Below are 24169 nucleotides of genomic sequence, written 5' to 3' on the forward strand. Positions count from 1 at the left end.
ATGCCTGGTCACAAAGTGCTGCCCAAACACCAACCATCGGTACGTCGGGTTGTGCGGACACCCAAGTGCGCCCGATGCCGAAACCACGGCGTCGTGTCTTGCCTGAAGGGCCACAAGCGGTTTTGCCGGTGGCGGGATTGTCGCTGCACGAACTGTCTACTGGTGGTGGAGCGACAACGTGTGATGGCCGCTCAAGTTGCGCTGAGGCGACAGCAATCCAGCGACCAGGGTAGCGGCAATGGAGCGGGGAAGGCGCCGGGAAGCGACACCGCATCGGGCGGCAGAGGTGGGGTCGACGGTAGGAAGAGGAGCGCAAAGGATGTCTCGCCCGAGGAGCTGTCGAACAGTAAACGGAAACTGGCAGAGATAGGTGCCGAGGCTAGCCGTTTAAAAGAGAGGGTGAAGAGGCTGAGCTCGACTGCAGCAAGGGGAAGGTTCCATGGATCTATTGCAAGAGACATACTGGAAGGTTTGTTATTTTCACTTTCACTTCATTTCTTTTTCGAAAGAAACTTGCATTCATCATCATCATGATACGAGGAGAGGTGAATAATCATCGGTCACTTCTTCAGGGTTGGTTATGTTCTAGAGATAACTATTTATGGCATGCGCATATATATCTGAAAACAAAGTTAAAAGCATTTACAAACAAACCAACCAACCCCCCAAAAACATCACCCCCACCACCACCACCACCAACAACAAAAACAAAAGAAACAACACCAAACACAACAACGACACCAAGTGTCACCAACCACGAAAACAGAAAAACTAAAACTACAGCAATAATAATAACTGTTTTCAAACTTTTCTCATGGTTAGACAAACATCTATTTAAAATAATATTAGGCCTAAATAGTAGCATTCTCCATTTCCTCCACTGTTATCAACTATGCTATACTTCTATATAATACGGGGCCTAATATTTATCCTATCAGCCCATTATTAGTACTAGTGGGCCTATTACTGCAACAACTACAACTTCTTTACAACATCAAAAGCAACACCAACATCAACAGCAACTACTACTACCACTACTACTACCACTACTTTTAGCGTACTACTATAATGCTGGTACTGTAACATGTCAACACGTTCCACAAAATATCTATATCATTTCGACAAAACTATCTCAACCATAATTATAAACATGATAATGTACAATAACGAATAATTATTGAAAGCTGAATTCCCACCATTTTGATTAATGATTTTCCATTATTGTACTTCAATTCATGTTGACTTTAGTATATCAAAGTAATTTGATAATGCAATTCTGGAAATGTTCATATTTCCATGAACGCTAGCACAACTTCGAAACGACGTTTAAAACATAATGTATACTTCAGAGGAACAAGGCTGTATTTAGTTTTAATTGGCGCTATAAAATGTACATTATAATAGAGCGTTTATTAGTTATAATCTAAGTTATCTTCCAAGAAAAGGATTTTCAGAACAATGGTTATAAATACGGTTTGCAATTGAATATTTTACCAAGACAAGTCTTAAGCACCGAGTGAGGTCAGACTTTTTTAAGACGAATTGTAAAGCAAAGAAAGTTAACCAACGTCGTCCGAAATAATTACTTTCATTTGAACTGAAAACATGAATACATACTATTATTGTATATAGGACGAATTTATGCTATCCAACACTGGCGCCGTTCCCATGCGTTTTTCTTACTCATCATCTTCATGTATAGATCAAAATCTACAAAAGTGTCCGAAAATGTAACAATCGTTCTTTTTTGGTTTTTCAAAAAAGAGCAAAACAAGCAACAACAATAACAACTGCAACAACAACAACAATAAAAAGAAAAGAAAAAAAAAACTTGGTTATAAATACTTGAAAGAATAAAGGAGCAAGAAAGTTGTCGTATTTTCAAAAGTTACAAATATAAACCAAAGTTAATACATTTTTCTTCATCATTTTATCCGTTGTCGATAAATCTGTTAACGATAATCCCAATGGTCACAAGCAAATAAACTTAAAACCTCAACAGAGATAAGTTATTAACTCATGATATATTTTGATGTTATAACTAGATGACCTAATAATTAGATATCTCCGTTTTTCATTAGAGATACATTACATTGGAAAATGTCAACTGAAGAAAAATTTCAAATACAATTTTTATCGCTAATCCAAAAGCTTAAAGTGCATAGTATACTCAGTCTACGACAAAGTTTCTTATTTTCTGATCACAAAAAGCCACGTTTACATACGTCAAACCAATAGTATACTACCAATTTGGTTTATCAATGACATTCGTCTTTTTGAAGTTTCTTCTGCACCTTACAATGAGAATAAAGTCTTGCAATGTTCATTATTTCATGAAATAAAACATCGATATAGAAATAAATCAGCGCCGATTATCACGATACACAAATTCTGCCATCATAAGATGGAATGGAATGACTTGGAATGTTCGGACCCGAAATGCCCCATAGTTTACAAGCATATTATTGTCCACAAATGTTATTTCATCGTGATATATATTTAATTTTAAAAAAAAGTGGAATAAAATGTTATTTTTCTTTTTCTCAGTGATCCAAATAAAAGCCCGGTAAACTCATATCAAATGTTAATCGTAATCTAACAAAAAACCATTGAAATATCCAAATATTTTCAATAAAAAATGGTGTTAAAGGTACTATGTCCCATTTGCAGGCCAAAAAAATGAAAAGGCTAAAGTCCAACAGCATTTGAAAGATAATACTAATTTAGAACTTCCCTAAAAAAGGTGGGGCTTAAAAATGTCTTCAAGTGGGAAAATAACGACTATTAGTTGTCAAATCAACTTTAGGGCTATAGAGCCCAAAAGTAATAGTCTTGATTTTCAGACAATTGTACCGAATGGTCATACGTGTTATGCTGCGAAAGATTCAATCAGTTTAATCTTGGCCATCACAAGAAGTGGGTTATTGATGTAGACAAATGCTCATGTACCCTTTACAACTCTTTTCATGTATGTTATTACCAAAGAAGAAAAAAAGCCAGTCAGTCACTCAATAGTGTCTGACAGTGAAGTCTAGCAAGTAAACGGGTTTCCTTGCATAATCTGAATATGAGGACACTGCTGTCGTTTAAATTTCACAGATAGGACATACATGACATATTCATAATTCCTGCAAAGTTCTACAGCATTTGAGGTTGGCTGCAAAAGGGACATAGTACCTTTAACTGATGATTTATGGGAGTATGCTGGGAGTGTCTCACTCTTCTGTATACAGCGTATAGGGATATATTTTTGGTATAAACCTATTTAAGTATCATATAGGCTATGATACTTATATGTTATATATTCATGCCCTATATACAGTGTATTAAGTATTATTATCATTATTAAGTATTTTAGAAAAATGAGAAAAAAAGTAATGTAAGTACATTTTATTACGGATGGCAGGCATTATGTGAGGATACAAATATATGTCAATGACGCAAACAGAATAAAATTTAACATAATTTTTTTTTGAATGACACAAATTCCGGCGGGAGCTCAGGAATGAACAAAAATGAATCATGTTGTTTTTAAAGTTTACGACCGCATAGTACAGGAATGTGAAAGAAGTATGACGCGAAGTGGATAACACAAATTCTGTTTTCCAAAATGAAAGAATAGAAATAGTTTCTATTGCTTGCCATTGCATTAATTGGGCCCTAGCTGTTTTCTCAATTGTAAGGCCCATTCTACTTTTGATAATTAACAATTTTCCCTACAAACTTCTAACTTAGTTTGAACTATCAAATCATAAAAAACAATAACATGTAATAAACATTATTCAGTGTTCATTCAAAATGAAAGCATTCCCCAAATAAGGTGATGTGTACACTTTTGTAAGTATAGGAAAAGAAAAGCGGGATATATCAATTTTTATAAGCCGATCATGTTGTCAATACCTCCTGAACATACCTATAACATATCTCAATTACCCATTAAAATTGTTTACAGTCAGAAGAATTCCTCTCGTATTTCCACAGTGCATTTTTTGTTTGTTCGGGAATGATGCAATAAATTGGAAATGAAGAAATTGCACACTACTTCTATTCTTTGTTTGAAAATGTAAGCCCCCATTATCGACAAACCCAGATTGGCATCAACGAACAACCCAATAATATCAAACCAATTCTCTTTCTGAAACATCATCTTTATTCAATCAATGCGCCATTTCTTGATGATAGTCGACTTTCAGTTAATACGATTTCGGAATCGGATTTCGCGCCTCGGGCAAACCTGGTCGGCGCAGCGCTGCTTTCCTATTAAAACCGAATCGTGAGGTGGGTCTAATAATGTTATGCTTTTGTTGCAACGAGATCCAATCTGTATTTTCACCAAGAAGAAAGAACAAAGGTCGCTACGGATTTTCGCGGCCTGTTTCTCTGCAAACAGACAATTAATTGCCATCCCCTGACGTTTGCACCGAATAGGCTGTAATATCAAGCGAAACGTCTTGATTTTATAACGTTATTGATATTTTTCTGCACTTTTTATGGTAATAGTAGACATCAATATTTTGGTGTACGTGGAACTGGTATGCCCTAGAGCTCAATATCTCACAGTGGGGGAAATTATATCTCACATAGCCATACCCGATAATAAAGTCATTCGCTTGTAAACTTTTTTGTCTAGATATTTATTTGTTGTTCATATTGGTGTACTTGAAAGACATTCGTAACATATATATATTTCTCCTCTCTCTCTCCCACTCTCTCTTTGTCTCTGCCTCTTTCACTTTCTCTTTCACCCTTACTACCTTTACGCTTGGAAGTAACACAGGAGACGTTTAAGGTTATTTTGTATGCTTATAAAGACACACCAACTTGTATCTTTAGTAATCACCGAAAACCCCGATGTTTAGTTTGAGCAAATGTAATATTTTATTGACTCGACTCGGAGATGTAGGAGGCTAAAAATACTTATTTCACAGAGAGGAGTATTAAATAAAAATGGGCGGTGAACATTTATTTAGATCCGCTGTTATTGCCGAACCAAATCTAAATGATGTAATATTCCCCCTTTTTATAACTCTTGCCATATCCTTACAATTAGACGCTTTCACGTAATTACTTTTGGAGATTTTGAAAGTAATTTAATATTTCATAATTTCTGTGACCTTTGTCATTACTGTGTATTGGATTAAATGTCATCATCACAAAGGTTTAATATTAACAAAAGTTTCTTATCGGCATCAGGTAAAATATTGAAAAAGACATGTAAACATGGTTTAGCTTTTCATTTGATTTTTGATGCCGTGTGGATGCCTTCTCAGGTTTTAAACAAAAAGCTGTTGACGACTTCGGATGCTGGAGTAATATTTTGTTTCCATATGACATAGGCCAATTCTGATTTGATTAAGCCAATAATTTCAGGAGAAGAAAGTATCAGGTGGTAGTTCTTTTAATTGTAGAGAAATTGCTCGATCTATTGACATAAATGAGTTGATCCAAACATGCCAAAGCTCATCATAGACCGTTCTAACGGACTATTCATTGTGTTTTCTTTTTTGTTTGTTTTCTTCAGGACACCGTGGTAAACCCGGTCGACTGTCATCCCGTGTTCCTAACCGCCCGGTCATCTTCCTACCGCCACTAGTCAGTGAGAGGATGCGCAAACGACGCGCTTTCGCCGACAAAGAACTTGAAACGACCATGTTGCAACGCGAATGCCAATGGACATTGATGCTGGCGTACGCAGCCGGTGACAAGACGCTGGCGCCTTTCGCGTCGAATCCCGTCTCGTATTTCGACGTAGGTCGAACTGGCAACCAAGATGCACACAAAGGACACTTAGGAGCAATGGGAACCAGGCTCGAAAATTTGAACCAGGCGAGGGAGACAATGACAAAGGGTTCGGAAGCATCGTGGAAAGGATCGTTGGGCGGTGACGAACGTCTGCGATGCGGTGTCGGCGAGGTGCCGACTTTGTCGCCGGGCGTCGCAGAACGCGTCGCAGCGTCTTACATGAGGACGATGAATCCCTTGATGATGTCAAGTGTTCCGCAGACGCCCTTCAAGCAGGATCACAGAGTTGGACCGGGGCAATTTCCGGTGAACTCGTATCCACATTCTGCACAAACAACCGTAGTAATGAATGAAAAACCTTATGACAGAACACGTGAAGACACTTACCTGCATGCTTCGAAAGCGCTTACCTTGTCCAAGGGCGAAAGACGGACAGGTGACGAAAGTTTGAGCAGCTCGTCGCAGGATGGCACAGAGTTGGACAACCGTCCAGAAGACGTCGAATACGTGATTCCGCGTTCAGGGGACAGCGATGCTGACTTGGGATGTGTAAGTCCTGATCACGACGGAAACAGAAATGGACAAGAACTTGGTCAGAAAGGTGGGGAAGGTCCAAGCGGTGCGCCTGGAGTAGTTGTTGTGCAAAGTTCCTATGAAACGAAAAGACAAGCACCTAAAAGTTACTTAGCCTTCTCAATTGAGAGTTTGTTGAAGAAATGATGATGGAACATCAGGACGAACAATATGAGACTGAACCGTGATGGAGAAAGTTATAGTAAATACTCTAACACAACATAATGGTTCTAGGAAAGACATTTCGTAATGATTCTTTTGCTTTTTTAGTTTTTCAAGGAGCTCTTTATTTCCTTATAATATTCAAACTTACAACACCTGAATAACAATAAAAAGTCATATCGGTTTGAAAATTATGCTTGATGGACATTGATTACTAGAACTCAATAGTACCTTTCATAAAGGCGATTAATGAAAATGTTTCTTACATTAAGTTATGTGTCTAAGGCCTGGCAGAAGACTCAAGGGTAGCTGATTAAAACAAATATACATTAAAACAAAAAGTTTATTCTGTCTTGTGGAATCATGGTGAAGCAATGTCACTTTCTAAAGACATATTCCAACTATGAACTACGCTGATCAAGCTCAAACAAAAATACCACGATTATTCATATTGTCGATACAGGTAAAAGTGTATGTTACTATGTTACCTAGAATTAAATTAATAACATTTATTTTAAAAAAGATAGAGGGTGAATTGGTGGAATTCTACATATATGTCCAGTATTTACTTGAAAATATTTAAACTTATTGTTTAAGATGGGACATCGATAGAAGGGAGAAAAAGAGTGAGAGGAAGTGATGGGATGGGGGTATCAGGAGAGAGAGATATGAAGAAAAATTGATTTAAAGAGACATAATGAGAGGTAGAAATAGAGATAGAAAGAGATATAGAAGGTGAGGTACAAAGAGAGATAGAAAGAGAGATAGAAAGATAGAGATAGATAGAAAGATAGAAAGATATATATATAACGAGATATAGAGATATAGAAAAGAGATGTATAGGAAGAGATATATCATGGATGTGGACAGATGAGCAGGAGAGAAATGTGAAAGCAACAGATAGCAACACAAAGAAAGAGAAAGAAAGGAAGAAAAAGAGATATAGAGATATATAGATAGATGAATATATTTGATAAAAAAAGAAGAGATAGATAGGGAGAGATATATCGTGAATGTGGAAGGATGAGCAGGAGCGAATTATGAAAGCAAGAGACAGATACACACAGAGAGAGAAAGAAAGAAAGAGGAATTAAGAAAGAGAATACACTTTTCGTCAGGCTGGATGACAGGGTACTCAGCGGGCCATCGCACGTGTGGTATCGGGCTAGTCCCCCGTGGATAGCTCGGGGATGGACATCACCAATATTGTAGAAGCCATGTTTAGCAGACATGTTACGCTTCTTACCGCTACAACCAAATTGTTTTGACAACACGGGTAACATCAGGAGGGAGGACAACAGCCATTGGCAAATGAAAAGTTGGACTGACCTCTACGAGTATTCACAGAAAGAAGTAAGAAGGAAAAAGGAGAGACAAAAGACAGTCAATTTAATTTGTGGGATTATTCTATTGATATTTTTAATAGTTTGGGATGTCCTATTTTGATTAGGGACTTTTCCCGTATAGGGAACAGCAGAATGCTATCTCATGTCACAATGAGAAGTAATCGGATTCGGTGATAATCGTGAAAATTTAAACTTAAATGATGGGCAATCTTCAACCCCAAATAAGGAAAACGAATGAAACGTTTTCAAACGAAACTGGGGCGTCCCTTTATTAATTTGAATGTGGAACAGGGCAAGTTCATTTGCTGACGAAGGAAAAATACGATATAAACAAAAGTATAACAACTTGTGATTTGTCAATATAATTATAATCGACCTAATTGGCTACCCCCTCCCCCTCCCTCAACGCCCTCGATAAGACAGAAAAGATGACGTTAATATGTTCCGGGCAATTGAGCGAAGATCATGAACTTGCATCGTAGCTCGGCAAAGAAACTTGTCCCGTCGCTGGTATGAAATATTGAAACAAGAGGCGGAGAATCCAGGAGCGTCACCGGAGGTTTTTTAAGGGGGAAGGGGCGGGGTTCGACATGCCCCTCCATGTAAATACAAACTCTGTCTGCACATTTTTTTTTTTAGAGCTTTGTCCGCAATTCACAAACTAATTTATTTATAATCGTTTTATATTTAGGTCGGGAATTTTTCGACTACCCAGTCGGAATTTTCTATGTACGCCCCTGAATGACTTGAATGCTCCCGGTCACTGCCTCCTTTCGCCCTTTTGATCTCCCTTCATGAACATGCAACAGTTAATTTGGTCACGCTCGTGGCAGCTGGAAAGTTATTAACACGATTTTTCTTGACAAAACATTATGATCAACTAACTAATTCGACTGAACAAATATTAGCCATGCTTTAGAAAATAATTGGTCGTTGAATAAATTATATTAGGATAAAGACAGAAATGTTTAAATACTGTAAACGGGTTACCCTTTCCATCCACATACAGTGTATTTTTGATTTGGTTTGGGGTTCGGGTTCCTCTTTCTCTAGCATATTTTCCTTCACGAACAGGCAACCGTTAATTTGGTCACGCTCACGGCAGCTGGAAAGCTAACATGAGTTTCTTGACGAAATGTGATTAATTTAACTCGACTGAACAAATATTAGCCATGGTTGAAACAATAATTGGTGGCATTGTTAAATATTAGCATCAACACAAAAACTTTAGTCATGTTTGAATTTATTTGAAAATTCAAAGGCAGCGAGGAATATTGGTAACAATTTCGATTACAAGGACGGAACAAGTCACCATGGTCATGCACGGACATGACAAATATACTTAATTATTGAAATTAACCGACCAGGTTTAAAGAGGTCTAAACATTGAAATTCCAGATCTCATACAAGCAAACAGGTGAAATTCATCAATTTCGAATTCATAACAGTTAAAGAAATGAGACAGTAAATTAGAATACTCTTCATGAGAATTTCAAAAGCCTTTAAATTGGGAGGAACTTGCTTCGTAAAGCAGACAAATGAATTAACATGTGAACATTCGATAAGCTTCAAGCTTCCAAGTTGGCATGTGGACATATTATTTTGGAAATGGTGTATCGTACCAAAGAGATATTGTAGTATCTTTTTGATCGTACTCAAAGTTACATTTAGAAGAGCATAGCACGGGCCCTTCGCGCACAAAATATATTACATTATATCTGGCAAGGAGAAAATAAAATATTTAAGATGATTATATTTAAAGGAAGTGGCAAAAACATATCTTTGAAATAATGGAGGTACTTTTAACATGGGGTGGGGGAGGGGGGGGGGGCATAATCTCCCTTTCCACACACATATATATATATTACGAAAATGTGTTTATCAGTATTCATGGGTTGACTTAAGAAGGCACAAAATAAGTGCAAACCAGACTGTTAATTTAGATTTTATAAATCGGCTTATTTAAAAAAAAATATTTTTGTGTGTGTATAGAATACCTTTATAAAATACTGAAGATAATGAAATGTAGTTTGATTTTAAACGATATCTGAATATTGATTAGTGCTTTCGAAATTATTGAAGAAAAAATTGATAATCGTGTGCTACGAACTATTAAGCCAACTTGTTTTGAAATCGCAAAACCCGTTAACTTTACCAAACTCTGTTTTACACCTTTTAGATTTGAACTTATATATTGAAAAGACATCAATTATTTAAAGAAAAATGAAACAAATAAACAAGGAAAAACTGGTTGACCATTCCCACCATTCGTATCAGTTAAAGGGGTTATCTATCGATATAAAAAATATCTTCTGCTGTGGATCGTGTCCCCGTTCTGCCCCCCCCCCATGGTTCGGTCAGTAATGCAATTTTCCTTTCACCTCGTTGCGGCAAGTTATTCTAAGCATCCCGGTCGCAGGGCGACTGCAACACCTGAGTTGTTACACTTCTCAGCGGTTTTCCTCACACCCAATATCAAATTATTGTGTTTACAAATCCGCTTGTCACAGCAAAATTGAAGAACAAAATCGTTTAATCGTCAGTTTATACAACACCAAGGCGTCAGCAACTACCAATTGCAGAATATGGAAAGATTGATGTCTTCTCAGAGGTGAAAGAGACATTTTCATATGCTTCTCTTGGGGATTATAGATTGCATAACATAGCAGTAAAGCATTTTTGAATATTTATTTATATTTAGTGTTAATAATACTTTCGAAGGTTCCCCCGTCACCTGCAAATTTTTTAGTTCCTTTGTTTGTCGACGTTTACTCAATTTGAAACTATTATTTTATTTAGCAGATTTCTAAAAGCGTTTTAGACTTGCTATATTAGAAGAGAAACGAAGAAAGTCAGCGATTTCATTTCAAGTGTTATGATCCTGTTTTGTACTAACATTTTTTCACAGATTATTCAATTTATCTTTGTTTTCTATAAGAATATATATCAGCAATAAAGATAAGAATATAAGGATTAAAAAAAAATAGGGAGAAATAAAAAAAAATGGATTATGGTTTAGTTCCAACAATCTAATGGTTTGATAATTTTGTCTACAGTCTACAATAACCATATCTTTTCGAACGGAATAGGGAATTATCATCCTAAATTAAGTATCACATGCATAGGAATTAAAATAGGAATTAGCCCGTTTTCAGTAACTATAACACAAAATGAATAATTTTCAAATAATCTCGTAACCAGACAATCAAATTGACAAATAATTGTCATACACCCATCTTTCAATAAATTCATGTATACATATACGACGAATTTTGTAAATTTGTGTGCATAAGATTGAATAAACTGGGCTAACAAGCGAATAGTATTTATCAATTTCGAAAAACTAAGCTGAATTCACTGTATTCTATAGGTGACCATCTGATGGAGCTTCCTTGATAAATAAATTGTTGGCCAAGATAGAGGGCGTCACACAAGTAATCAATGCTAGATCAAATTTGCATGCATTCACAAAGGGTGTTACTTTCATAATCAACGAACAATATAAAGCCAGGACGAAAACATCCATTCCTCATCTTTGCACTCCGCGTTATCTAGGGCCTGCATCCCTTCAGATTGTCTCACCATAATTGGTCGACTCACGGTGCTTGTAATCCCACACCACTTCTCTTTAAGCCACCACCCATATCTCTCCTCTCCTGTTCTCCGCCATACAACCCTCATACAAGCAGGGTATCCCATTACAAAACGATATCAAAAGCCACAATATTAACACCTAAAATGGCTGATAAAACCTGGGCCAAATGAGATTTCGGATACCTCACAAGTTTTGTTTCAGGATCCGCGGTGCGTGGTAATAAACGATATTAGGTCATGAACCTCGCCATCGAACTCGGAGTCATTCACATTCACCATTTCAGTTCAAGCCAAAGAAGAACTTGAAGAAGACATTACTGATTACATTCTTGAACAATCACCATAAAAATGAGATTTTTAAAATTATAATTTAACCGTTCTTATGTTGATGGTCTTTCCAAGTGTAAGTCACCTTGGTGACTGACGAAATCTCATCGATATGTAGCATTTTAATTTAGGGAAGTTTTATTGAGCCATCAGAATTTGAATGCAGTTTGGTGATACTGTGTGATACTGTGTGACGGTTTATTCACTATGTCGTAATGATTTTCCTATTGTATTCGTCATCAACTTTCATTGTGATGATTACAATCTCTTCTAAATTGAAACACTTTAAATAGCCATGTTCAATTTCAAGTTTACGACATAAAAACAAACTTCTGTTTGTGCCGTTTAGTTCAGAACATTTTTGGCCTTGTGTTTCTTGTTTCTTATTTTCTGACATTAAAACAATATTGTTTGCTACAGTAAAAAACACACAAACAATTTAATTTAAACATTACATCTGTTTTACAACGGTTTACCTTCCAGGTGTGAATGTTTGTGAATTTTCGACTGCATATTAGCGTGAATGAAAATTGACAGTGGATGGTTGTTTGTGCTTTGGTGCTGTCGGTGCATCACCTTTCAGCTTTGTCGATTCGATGGCAGCGGGTGGCGAAGGCAATGCTCGCTCATCGAGCTCCCAGGTGCACCCTTCCCACTTGATCTCCCCGAGCGCTGCGAGCAGCAAACCACCCGAGGCGGGTGGGAGTCACAACCGTATATTACACTACCTGACATTGAACAAAAGGGGTTGTGCACCACGCGTGATGAGGGAATGTGGTGCAATGAGAAGAGGGTGGAGAGATCGTGGAAGGTTAGTAACCCAGAAACCTACAAGTCGGTGATCTCTGGATAAGGGGTCTGGTTTATGTATGTCACGCCATTCCTGCTATTACAAACCATTGTGAGCTCTCCATTCTAAAACTGTTTTCTTGTATAATACCTGACAAGACAAAATACCTGATAATATTTCGTCAATAATTGAACTCCATGGTGCTGCAGAGGACTCGATATTTATGCTATAGTCTGGCCTTTTGCTGAAGCTTTTCCTGCAGCACACCGAACAACAGAAAATAAAAGTTGTCTGTCATATAAATGCGATTTTGAATCATATACAAAAATTAAAAAATAACAATTTAATGATAAATATTTCAAAAGGGAATTACTTTGGTTATCCAAAACTTTGGGGTTAGATAGGAATATTTATGTCATGTCTTGATATAATCTAAGCAGGTAAATCTAGCAATGGACTGTTTTGACACTGCATATTAAATCAGGTATCTTTCATGTGTGGTACTTTTGCCTCACATCGGATCAGGTATCTTTCATGTGTGGTACCTGTCCTTCACATCGAACCAGGTACCTTTGGTGTGGGATAACTGTGCCTCACACCGAACCAGGTACCTTTGGTGTGGGATAGTCCTGTGCCTCATACCGAACCAGGTATCCTTGGTGTGGGATACCTGTGCCTCATACCGAACCAGGTATCTTTGGTGTGGGATACCTGTACCTCACACCGAACCAGGAACCTTTGGTGTGGGATACCTCTGTCTCTCACCGAACCAGGAACCTTTGGTGTGGGATACCTGAACCTCACACCGAACCAGGAACCTTTGGTGTGGGATACCTGTGCCTCACATTGAACCAGGTACCTTTGGTGTGGGATACCTCTGTCTCTCACCGAACCAGGAAATTTTGGTGTGGGATACCTGTGTTTCACATCGAACCAGGCACCTTTGGTGTGGGATACCTGTGCCTCACACCGAACCAGGTAAATTTGGTGAGGGATACCTCTGCCTCACATCGAACCAGGTACCTTTGGTGTGGGATACCTGTCAGTGTGCCTCATACCGAACCAGGTTACCTTTTGTAAGAGATACCTGTGCCTCACACCGAACCAGGTACCTTTGGTGTGGGATACCTGTGCCTCACATCGAACCAGGTACCTTTGGTGTGGGATACCTCTGTCTCTCACCGAACCAGGTACCTTTGGTGTGGGATACCTGTGCCTCACACCGAACCAGGTACCTTTGGTGTGGGATACCTGTGCTCCACATTGAACCAGGTTCCTTTTGTGTGGGATACCTGTGCCTCACACCGAACCAGGTACCTTTGGTGTTGGATACCTGTGCCTCACACCGAACCAGGTACCTTTGGTGTGGGATACCTGTGCCTCACATCGAACCAGGTACCTTTGGTGTGGGATACCTCTGTCTCTCACCGAACCAGGTACCTTTGGTGTGGGATACCTGTGCCTCACACCGAACCAGGTACCTTTGGTGTGGGATACCTGTGCCTCACATTGAACCAGGTACCTTTGGTGTGGGATACCTCTGTCTCTCACCGAACCAGGAACCTTTGGTGTGGGATACCTGTGCTCCACATTGAACCAGGTTCCTTTTGTGTTGGATACATGTGCTTCACACTGAACCAGATACCTTTGGTGTGGGATACCTCTGCCTCACACCGAACCAGGTACTTTTGATGTGGGATACCTTTACCTCACACCGAACAAGGTACCTTTGACGTGGGATGCCTGTGCTTCACATCTAACCAGGTACCTTTGACATGGGATGCCTGTGCTTCACATCTAACCATGTACCTTTGGTGTGGGATACGTGTGATTCAAATCGAACCAGGTACATTTGATGTGGGATACCTGTACCTCACATCGAAGCGGGTACCTTTGGTATGACATAATTAACTGTACATGTACCTCACTAGCATTGAACTAGCTACCTAGTGGTATGACATATATGTACCTGTACCTCACATCAAGGTATATATTTTTTTAAGTGGGATACTTGCAATCAGAATACAGGAAGATCGGACACAAAGTTGAAGTAGAAGGTTACTAACCACCTCTTTCCCTGAATTCTATTTTCAGTCTCTAAAATTTAACAGAAATCTCTTTTTGTTGTACAGCAATGGGTGGTGCATTATGTTTTTATTTTGCTTTTGAATGTAATGTCGTCAATGAAACAGATCATCAAGCAAAAGAACAACGAAGAGAACATGTCACTGCCCATCAGATAAGAAGTTAGGTGCCATATTAGTAGCCTTACCTACATCATACCCATGTCAGATTTTAATATTATAAATTATATCCTGCATCAAAAATGTAATGGTTTTTGATTGGTTGAGAGCTCTTCATGTGACCAGAAATATTTCAACAATTTTAAGGTTGCTCAGAAAAAGTTCTATGTGGGGGAACTATTTGGGAACACTATTTGGGAGTACTATTTGGGAGTAAATTGCAAAAATGTATTTTTTTAATTTTTTTTTTTAATGTTATAATTGTTAAAATGTTAAATTTGTGTATGAATTATATTGTTGTTATTATTTTTGATATAATGAATTTGAAAATGTTTAATTAAACAAATATTTTGCTGTTGAGGCGGAATTGAAAGAAAATATACCCTGCCTTCTTTTCGAGGTATTGGTTGAAACTTTGGGCTTCGGCGACTCCAAATCTCCAATAGTCCTATTTACTTCGGAGCTGTGCCCCTCAGCAAGTAGTATCATTGGAGTCACCTCTTGCCCATGGTTTCAACCAGAGCCTCTCAAGACAGTGTAATATTTTGTATACTTTGTGAAGAGTTGAAAAAAGGAAGAGGCATGCTTATCCAGAGTACTGGTAAATGTTATGTTCTCGACAAAGAGGGCAGCATACTCAAAAACTGGAGTGTTGTATTAACTCGCTTCATTTAACATGCAAACGCATCCCGTTGTCATCTTTCTCCACTGTTTGACTGAATACTTCTTCATCTTAGTGCAAAGGCATTCCCATTAAACAAATTAAATGATATTGAAAATCTATGACTTCAAAATCACACAAAAAAAAACTTACAACGTCATTTGACTAACTTTCCGGAAAGAGGGTAATGTTTATAATTTGTTCGACTTGCAAAATGTCTGAAGAGTTGAACAATGTTTTGATTTGGGCCTGCCTACACTTTTAGAGTCTGTTGACAAGGATTGAGCTATTTCGTTTGTGACTTTTCTCACGAATGATATTTTGAAGACAAGGATATTGGACGCTTCGTGGAGTTTAATACGGCAACCACAGAAGATACTCACCATCAACAGTACTCTGCAACTTAATTTAGAGGAAATACAAATCTGAATAGCGCCATCTCCCAGGCTCTCTCTTCATTACGTCTCTGTCCCGTTTTACCTTAGAACTTTGTTTCGTAATCGAATTTCGTATCATCATCTCATAGCTACTAACAGTGAAAAAGATAATCTACAATTACCCGATAAAATCAAAAGGGATATCATTTGTGATTACTGGACAGTTTCGGATGTAGAAATTAATGATTTTTATTCCCGCTGGACAATTTGATCGGAGATATTCGAATAGGTATTTTTTCTTTTAAAATAAATAGTCAAAGAACAGCTTTGACCCAGACGTTATGTCACTGTTTAAAACATTTATAACATTGCCAAAGAAAATGGGTAATCTCTTAATAAGGAGATTCTATAAAAGAACATGTCAAAAGTTCCTCCTTATTTTTCTCTCGTGGCCCGGTCTTGGTTCTTCTTTTTTTCTCTTTCATCCATCCTACCAGCTCTCTCTCTCTCTCTCTCTCTCTCTCTTGTTTTTATCCGTCTTACTCTCTACATACTATTGCCTGTATGTCCTTCTCTGCCAATCCCTCTTCATCTTTATTTTCTGCATCGCCCCATTTCGTCTATGATTAGGTCTAACAATAATGTGCTGCTCGTGCGGGAATGCACAGGGGGATATCATTTTCAAATTAGACCAACATTTTGATTATTAGCGAGGATTATGGGCTTGTATTCAATCACCGATGTTGAGTGACGAGGGCTTACTCCTTCCGTTTATCCCCCAAATTGATCACATTCAACTAAGGACTAGAGAGATAACCCCGGAGCGGTTCGAACATTACGAAGGTAATGAGGCGGAGAGAAAATAGACTATGAAAATAGGCACTGCCCTATCACCTATAGCGCCCCATCAATGTTCAGCTCTCGAATGATGCGTGAAAATGGAACATGTCGCAGGAGAATAGTCTGTTTAGCCAACAGTGAGAACAATATAGAGCTGTCACAACATGATGGGGTAGCAACAAAGAGGTGGCACGATGAAACTTCACATTAATATTTGATATTAATGTATTCTGTCTTATTCATGAATACTGAGTGATTTTTCACACCAAATATTGCTAAAAAAAAAGAATACAGATACAAAAGGGCATTAATATTGAAATTAAATTTAAAAGTGGGGAAGGACAAATTCGAAGTGCGGTCGCAATCAATCTCTCAATTCAAAATTCAATTTGCCGCATCACTGGCAGACGGTTTAGTGTTTGCATGGTCATGACATTGACATGACTTTGAAACATTCTTCTGCTTCGCGTTTTTTTTTAGATTCGCTAATGTTCTATCTGTATGATACGACACGCGTAAATACATAATGTTTAGCAAGCATGGTATCAAGCCAAGGTAAAAAGGTACCCCGATCCTTAAGGCACATATACCCCCCCCCCCCCCACACACGCGCGCGCACTCACATGAAGTAAAGTGATGAAGCCAAATGATACGGGGGCAGGTGCCCCCTACTCGAATGACGGAAAAGGAGTTTGTGCACGCGCGCGCGTGTGTGTGTGTGTGTGTGTGTGTGTGAGAGAGAGATGATAATGGTGCCCCCTCCCAAGAAGCAAGTCAGTGGCGGATCTACCGGGGAGGGGGGGGGGTAGGCGGTTTTAACTCCCCCCTCTTGGGCTGCCATGTGAAAATGTGATGTGCATGTTACTGGTACTTGATTTAAAGAGACGTTACCACGCACTGCTTTTTATGGTCTCCATTGTGTGAGTAGATGCCAGGAAAACATCACTTAGGGGGTTCAAAATAGCACCAAAAAAAAAAAACCGTCCACCGCTACGCGGTTTGCGGCTTTGGATTGCGGCTTGGCATGTAACTGTTACTTGATAAAAAAAAAAGACGTTAATATCATGCACTGCTTTTTATGGTCTCCTTTGTGTTAGTAGATGCCAGGAAAACATCACCTACGGGGGTTCAAAATAGCCCCCCCCCCCAAAAAAAAATAAATAAATAAAAAAATAAAAAAAATAAAAAAAATAAAAAAAATAAATAAATAAATAGAAAAAAAAAATTAAAAAAATAAGTTTTTAAAAAAATCGCCTCGCCGCTATGCGGCTCGTGGACGATGCTCCGCATCGTCATTGGATCAACCCCCCCTTAACCAAAAGCTAGAACCGCCCCTGCAAGTGCCCCATGACCGAGCATAGGCTACGCTACTGACGAAGTATCACACAATGACATACGCTAACATCTAAAAATAAGAGAGAAACTGTCGCAATTCAATTCTCTAATTTGATAGCGCGTTAAAGATCTAGGTTATTGAGTTGCAAAGGCGAGTGCTTGTATGGAATTGCGTGAAAGCTTCCTCGATAAATTTGAATGACGAACATTAAACAGATATAGCATGAAGGAATAAGAAGAGGTTTGTGCCAGCATCCGAAATAAACTCCATTTATGGATATTTTATAAATATAATATGATTTCGTAGCTTTATTTTCAGTCAACCTTTTTCGAAATTGCTTTCGATTAATTTTAATATGTGATATGTTTTACATCATTCCACAGTGAATGTGTGGCAAGCCTGGATGGCAAGTTTTATAAAATATAAAATATTTTGAACACAACTAATTGTGAGTAAAATGAAACCCTTTTTGTATTGAATTTAACTGAACGGAGACAGTTTGCGTCTTCGAGACAGGGACTCAAAGGCACCAACCCATCGACTTGGTTTCGAACCCAGGACCTCCCGCTTAATACGATACCACTACTCTATCAATGAGACATCTGACACCCTCTACTCCACCCTCAGTGCGCCTTTGACTTAAAAAACAACAAATACTTAATTTAAATGAATATCAACGTGCACTTAAAGATGAAGTTGAGTTCTAATCATGCATTGTGAAAGAAACGGTGGTATCGATCAGAAAAAGAGTTGATCGTGCATATAGCATGTAAGTATTGATGTGTAGTGCAGTGTTCTTGAATCACCAAGATGATAAGAAAATTGGCCCAGTCTTGGTAAAAGTAGCGAGCACTGTACACAGAAAGATGTATATGGGACTACACAAACATGTGGCATATGAAGGCATTTGAAAGGCCATACTTTGCAGGGAACATTTTTTTTGTAATTCGCTTGCTCACTTCCGCCCCTCCCTAAAAAAAGATCCTAGCTCCGCGCCTGCAAATTTGCCACCAGCCAATCAAATGCCACGGTCTTCTTTCGGGTATCCGGACAATTACCCCCGGGACAATCACCCCCGAAAAATTACCCCACGAAAAACTACCTCCAAGGCAACTCCCCACCGAGGACAAATACCCCCTGAAAATTGCTACCGGGAATTCCCCCCGCCCCCCCGAGGACAACCACTCCTGAGGAAATTTACCCCCGTAGACAATTACTCCCCTCCCTCTAAAAATTACCCCCTTGGAAAATTGCCCCCCTTGGAAACCGAAATATTTCTGATTTTGTTAAAACCAACTAGGCCTAATTATCAGGCCGGACTTTCCCTTTAATGAACACGGGGGTATTTTTCGGGGCGGGGGGGGGGGGGGGTGATTGTCTAGGGGTTATTGTCCTGATATACTGCATTGGGGGCACCCCCTCAAGCGACGCCTCTGCATAGGACCGATTTATCATATCAATTTCCGATGAACTCCATCTCTATCTGGTACAAACAATGACCTCAATATATTTCCACCTTGGTTATAGACACTTTTATTTACATCACATATTCATCATATATATATATATATATTATGCAGGCGCTTCTCATCGTTTTCAGTATTAGGCGCATTTTCTTTACTTAAATATGACGTCTCTGTGACGTGCACGAACTTTTAATGGAGATATTTCTCTGAGCTGCAAAGCGTTTCTATTTTAACGCACCCTGTTTCATTTTTTGTCAACTATTTGCGCATTACCTTAGAACCTCTATATAAGGATTATTATTCATATTTTTTGTTTCTTAATCAGTTGATAAAGACGTCAAAAATTCGCGATCTAATTAAACTTTTGGGTTGAAAACGTGAATCTTCTCTTTTTTAAAATCATTTTGTGCGTCGTCTTCTGCCAACACGTGGACTTGATATGCAACGAATGCACATGTATGTATACATTATGTAGGATTTGCGTGTGTATGTATATGTGCGTGTGTGTGGTGGGGACGTGTGCGTTTGTGTTGCATCATCCCTAGCAGTCTATTTTTATGTATGAACATGCAATATATACGTCATAGAAAGTGTAAAAGTATGTCGTAAGAGATTACTGTTGGCTGCACGTATACAGTTGCAACGCATTCCATACATAGTTTAAACAATACAGAAGCACACCCCTTATTTGCATCCCAAGTGTGTGATATTATTACTTTTAGCTGTAGGATATGCAGAGACTTAGGAACATTTTTTTTAAGATTTAAGAAGAAAATGTTCACCCTCAAAAGAGTTTTGAGGGCAATTCCGAAATAATGTTTCAGTTAGCGACTGGTATCGGACAAAATGTCAAAAGCAATGCATTGAATCCCCGTATTTACAATACCAACCCACCTGTTATTTTTAATATCTACATGATGACATAATTTACGTGAACTGACGGATATACGGAACTTAATCTGCATGAATACTAATGGAAACTTGTAAGGAAAATTCTTTGTAATCCTACGAAACGAAAGTTTTAATGGCATTTCTGATAACACTTTCCACTTTTATATCGTGGTAAACATCATTATCCTTATGCACATGTTTGGTACAATTACTATGAACCGAACTATAAACGAAGCTTTCTGTATGGATACTATATAGATCAGATGATTTTGTGAGAAAATCTCTGTCACCTACGAGACGAAAGTTTTAAGGGGCTTGGTGATGTCATTCACCGTTTTTTCTTCATCAAGGCTTATCAGACAAATGTCTAACATAGCATATTTGTTGTCTACGTGTGTGACATAATTTCTGTAAACAGACGGTTATAGTGAACTTTGACTACATGAATACTGATATAAACTGTATGAGGAAATCTTTGTAGGCCTTAAGTCTACGAAACCAACTTTTAAGAGTGTGTTCCCGAAATTAGTTTCCATTTTTATCTTGTGGCAAAACATCCGTATCCTTCTCTACATGTTTGAAACGATTACTGTGAACTGAACTATATACGGAGCCTTATTATGGATGCTATCATAATATTTGTTTAAAGGAAATAAACTACGAAACGAAAGTATTAAGTGCATTCCCGATATCACATTTCTGTTCCCAAGGTGTATCGGTTAAAACAATGGCAAGGCAAGACGTTTACTTCATATAATCACAATAAAATCGACCCTCTATTTCCATATCTTCATGTCTGACCTAATTACTGTGAACTACGAAGGAAATGCGTAGCATATTGCATGATTACTATCATAATTAGGATTTTATGAGACAATCGAAACGAAAATTTAAGCCTTTAATTTGCAGCAATTCTGAAAAGGTTTTCACATTTTATCTCGCGGTGGAACCACCCTCATCCTCATGTGCATGACTAACACATTAATGGGAACCGGAGTATACACTAGGCTTTCTACTTTGATACTATACATAAAACAGTCCTCCTACCCATATATGAGAAGAAATTCGTAACATCATTCTTGACACCATTTCCAGTTTTATTTCGTGGTAAAAATATACTTGTCCTAAATTACATCTCTAACATAATTACTGTGAACCGAACTGCACATGAGGAGCTTTCTATATATCGACAACATTATACGATTTAAGGAAATCTTGATCACCTAACGTTTGAGGGCAATTCTGGAATTTCATGCCCGTTTTATCTCAATCTTTATCTACACGTCTGACATAATTACCTTGAACTTGGATGTGTAAAGGTTCTTATGCATACAATTACAAGGTTTTTGAAGAAATTCTGTGTCTACCTACTTGCCTATGAAAAGAAAGTTTTAGGGGTATTTACCAAGGCGTATTCGAAACAAGTCAAAGCAAAGCGTTACATCCGCATTTTCATAATAACAATCGCACCACCAATTCTTTACATGTCTGACGTAAAGGAGGTACGAAGCTTTCCGTATCCAATCTATTAAAAAGTTTTATAATTTATAAAAGTTTTATAAATCTGTGTTCCTTTACGAAACAAAAGTCTTGAGGGCGTTCACGACGTCATTTTCCACTTTTATCGAGGCGTAACTGACATAATATTAAAGCAAGGAGTTATATTCGTATTATTCATGATAAATGACACACTCCAAATTCTTTCTTATTTTCTGACATACTTACGGTGACTTGAAATTGTACGAAGCTTTCTGCATCCAATCTATTTAAAAGAAATGTTTGTCCCCCAAGAAACGAAAGTTTTGAGGGCATTCGCGACGTCATTTTCCACTTTGATCAAGACGTGGCTGACACAATATCGATGCAAGGCTTAGCATTCGTATATTTGACATTTGACAATAAATTGCGTACTCCAATTTCTTTCTTAGTGTCTGACATAATTACTGTAACTTAAAAGATAACGCAAGCGTAGGAAGGGAAGATTATGTAGGAATATCTCATACAAAGCCTTTACCGGATAAACAATTTTCTGGCATGATCCATGCAGATCAGACAACGTATAATTTTCCACGCTAATCGACCACGGAGGAAACTAATGTAGATAAAGAATATACGAAAACGTTGGAGGTTATCAATTAAAACGGATTGGAGGTGGTTCATGGGGGACGTGAAAAAATGATTATAATTCCCTTCTTGTTCCTTATTATGATCTCATCAGGAAATTCCCAGTCCTACGATCGATGCATCATCGAAAGGTCATTATGTATGCTGTCGTAGGCATATGGATATTATCAATCTGAATAAAACAGAGTTGTTTATTTGGAAAGCATGTGATATACCCGGAAGGAGGATTATTATGATCTTGAGAGCAAAGGGACACGAGAAACTGTGTCGAATATATCCAAAGGTGCGTAGGCATATAGATTACGGGGGTATATACGGCTTATGGAAGGGGATAGATAGCTAGAAGTATAATGTCAGGTATACCTTCACAAAAAAAACAGTCAGAACAGACTATTAAAGTGAACAGTCCAATTCAAGATCGTCGCATAACCACGCAAACAGATCGACTATCCCATGACCTGATCAGATCGTTAATATTTTATAAAGGGCGGGAAATCCAGTCCAAATGATTGCATAATTGCATACTCGAGTTGAAATCGATAATCACTCTCACACCGATCAGATAAGTTCACACGCTGCGCAGACCACCTGCTTCTGTATTTCCAGTAATGTAATTTCCATTTTTGGATCATAATGCAAGGGCGTATCCAGGATTCTTCTAGCAGATGGGTGGTGATGGTGGTGGTGGTGGTGGTGGTGGTGGGGGGGGGGGGGGGGTGGGGGTGAGGATGTTCAAGGACAGAATTGCTATAGCGAGTTAGGGGATTTTTTTTCTCGCTACGGGTCGTTCGATATTTTGGATCAGGGGCTGGTCTGTTTGTTGTAAGACAGGGCCGGTTGATCAACAAGTAACATAAGATGATATCAAACCCCTAAACCAATTTCATTTCCATTCCGCCCAACGAGGGAGGAGGAGGGGGGTGTGTGTGTGTGGGGGGGGGGGGTGGTGGGCTCACAACGCCTTTTGAGTCTTTTGAATCTGCCGATGCGTTAGGCATATAAAAAAAAAATGTTGTATTGCCCTTTGCGACCGACTCACAAATTTTGAAATCTACGGTCGGCTTAAAAAAAGAAGAAGTTTTTTTAGAAAGAAAAATTATCAAAGCATTCAAAACTGAGAAACATCAGCCCAAAGAGGGAAAAATAATAAGAAAAAAAAAGAGCTTTCCAACCGACCGACCCATGTTTTGGCACCTATAGGCAAATACAACATTTTTTTTTTGTTAGGCCTTATATACAACATTTCATTGTGACCCTCTATTGGACGCTTCTCAGAAGGGCAATGTTTGGTATTCTGTCACTGGCCAATTAGAGAGACTATCGGGAAAAATTGGTAATCATCTTCATCACCGAAACTGTGCAAGGGTTTTCTCTCATCCTAGCCACTACGTACAATAGCCATGCATGCTAGCATTGCGAGTAACCACTACATGTAGCGTAATGATTATCATTACCTGTTTACGGAGGAGTAGCCACGGGAGGGGCATGATGTACGGGGTACGTGCCCCTCTCACAAGTAACATTAATTTCTTTAAAATCTTTGAATGAATAATAATGCATGAACATGCAAAAAAAAAAAACTGCATTGTCGATAGGCGGCTAGGAATGGACACCCCCCCTCCCCCTCTGAAAAGACTTTGTCCCGGAATTTCCATAACCTTAGAAAAAATTGTGCATGGCTTTATTTTCTATTAAAA

The 24169-nt window shown here is 38.4% G+C and overlaps 1 protein-coding gene across 1 annotated transcript; it reads left to right on the forward strand.

Annotated features, from left to right (window-relative positions):
- On the forward strand, positions 1-6931 carry LOC115928510. The gene is made up of 2 exons (XM_030995783.1): positions 1-469; positions 5522-6931. The coding sequence occupies exons 1-2, from the start codon at positions 1-3 to the stop codon at positions 6460-6462; spliced, it is 1410 nt and encodes a 469-aa protein (XP_030851643.1). The 3' UTR covers positions 6463-6931.
- The last annotated feature ends 17238 nt before the right edge of the window (positions 6932-24169 follow it).

Source organism: Strongylocentrotus purpuratus, unplaced genomic scaffold (assembly GCF_000002235.5).
Source record: "Strongylocentrotus purpuratus isolate Spur 01 unplaced genomic scaffold, Spur_5.0 spur5_scaffold_3, whole genome shotgun sequence".
Classification (NCBI taxonomy): domain Eukaryota; kingdom Metazoa; phylum Echinodermata; class Echinoidea; order Camarodonta; family Strongylocentrotidae; genus Strongylocentrotus; species Strongylocentrotus purpuratus.

Bases quoted from the DNA above. Each gene is read 5' to 3' on its own strand.
- LOC115928510 (XM_030995783.1), top strand. From the start codon at position 1: ATGCCTGGTCACAAAGTGCTGCCCAAACACCAACCATCGGTACGTCGG. The intron at 470-5,521 runs GTTTGTTATTTT...TGTTTTCTTCAG, and splicing joins TGCAAGAGACATACTGGAAG to GACACCGTGGTAAACCCGGT.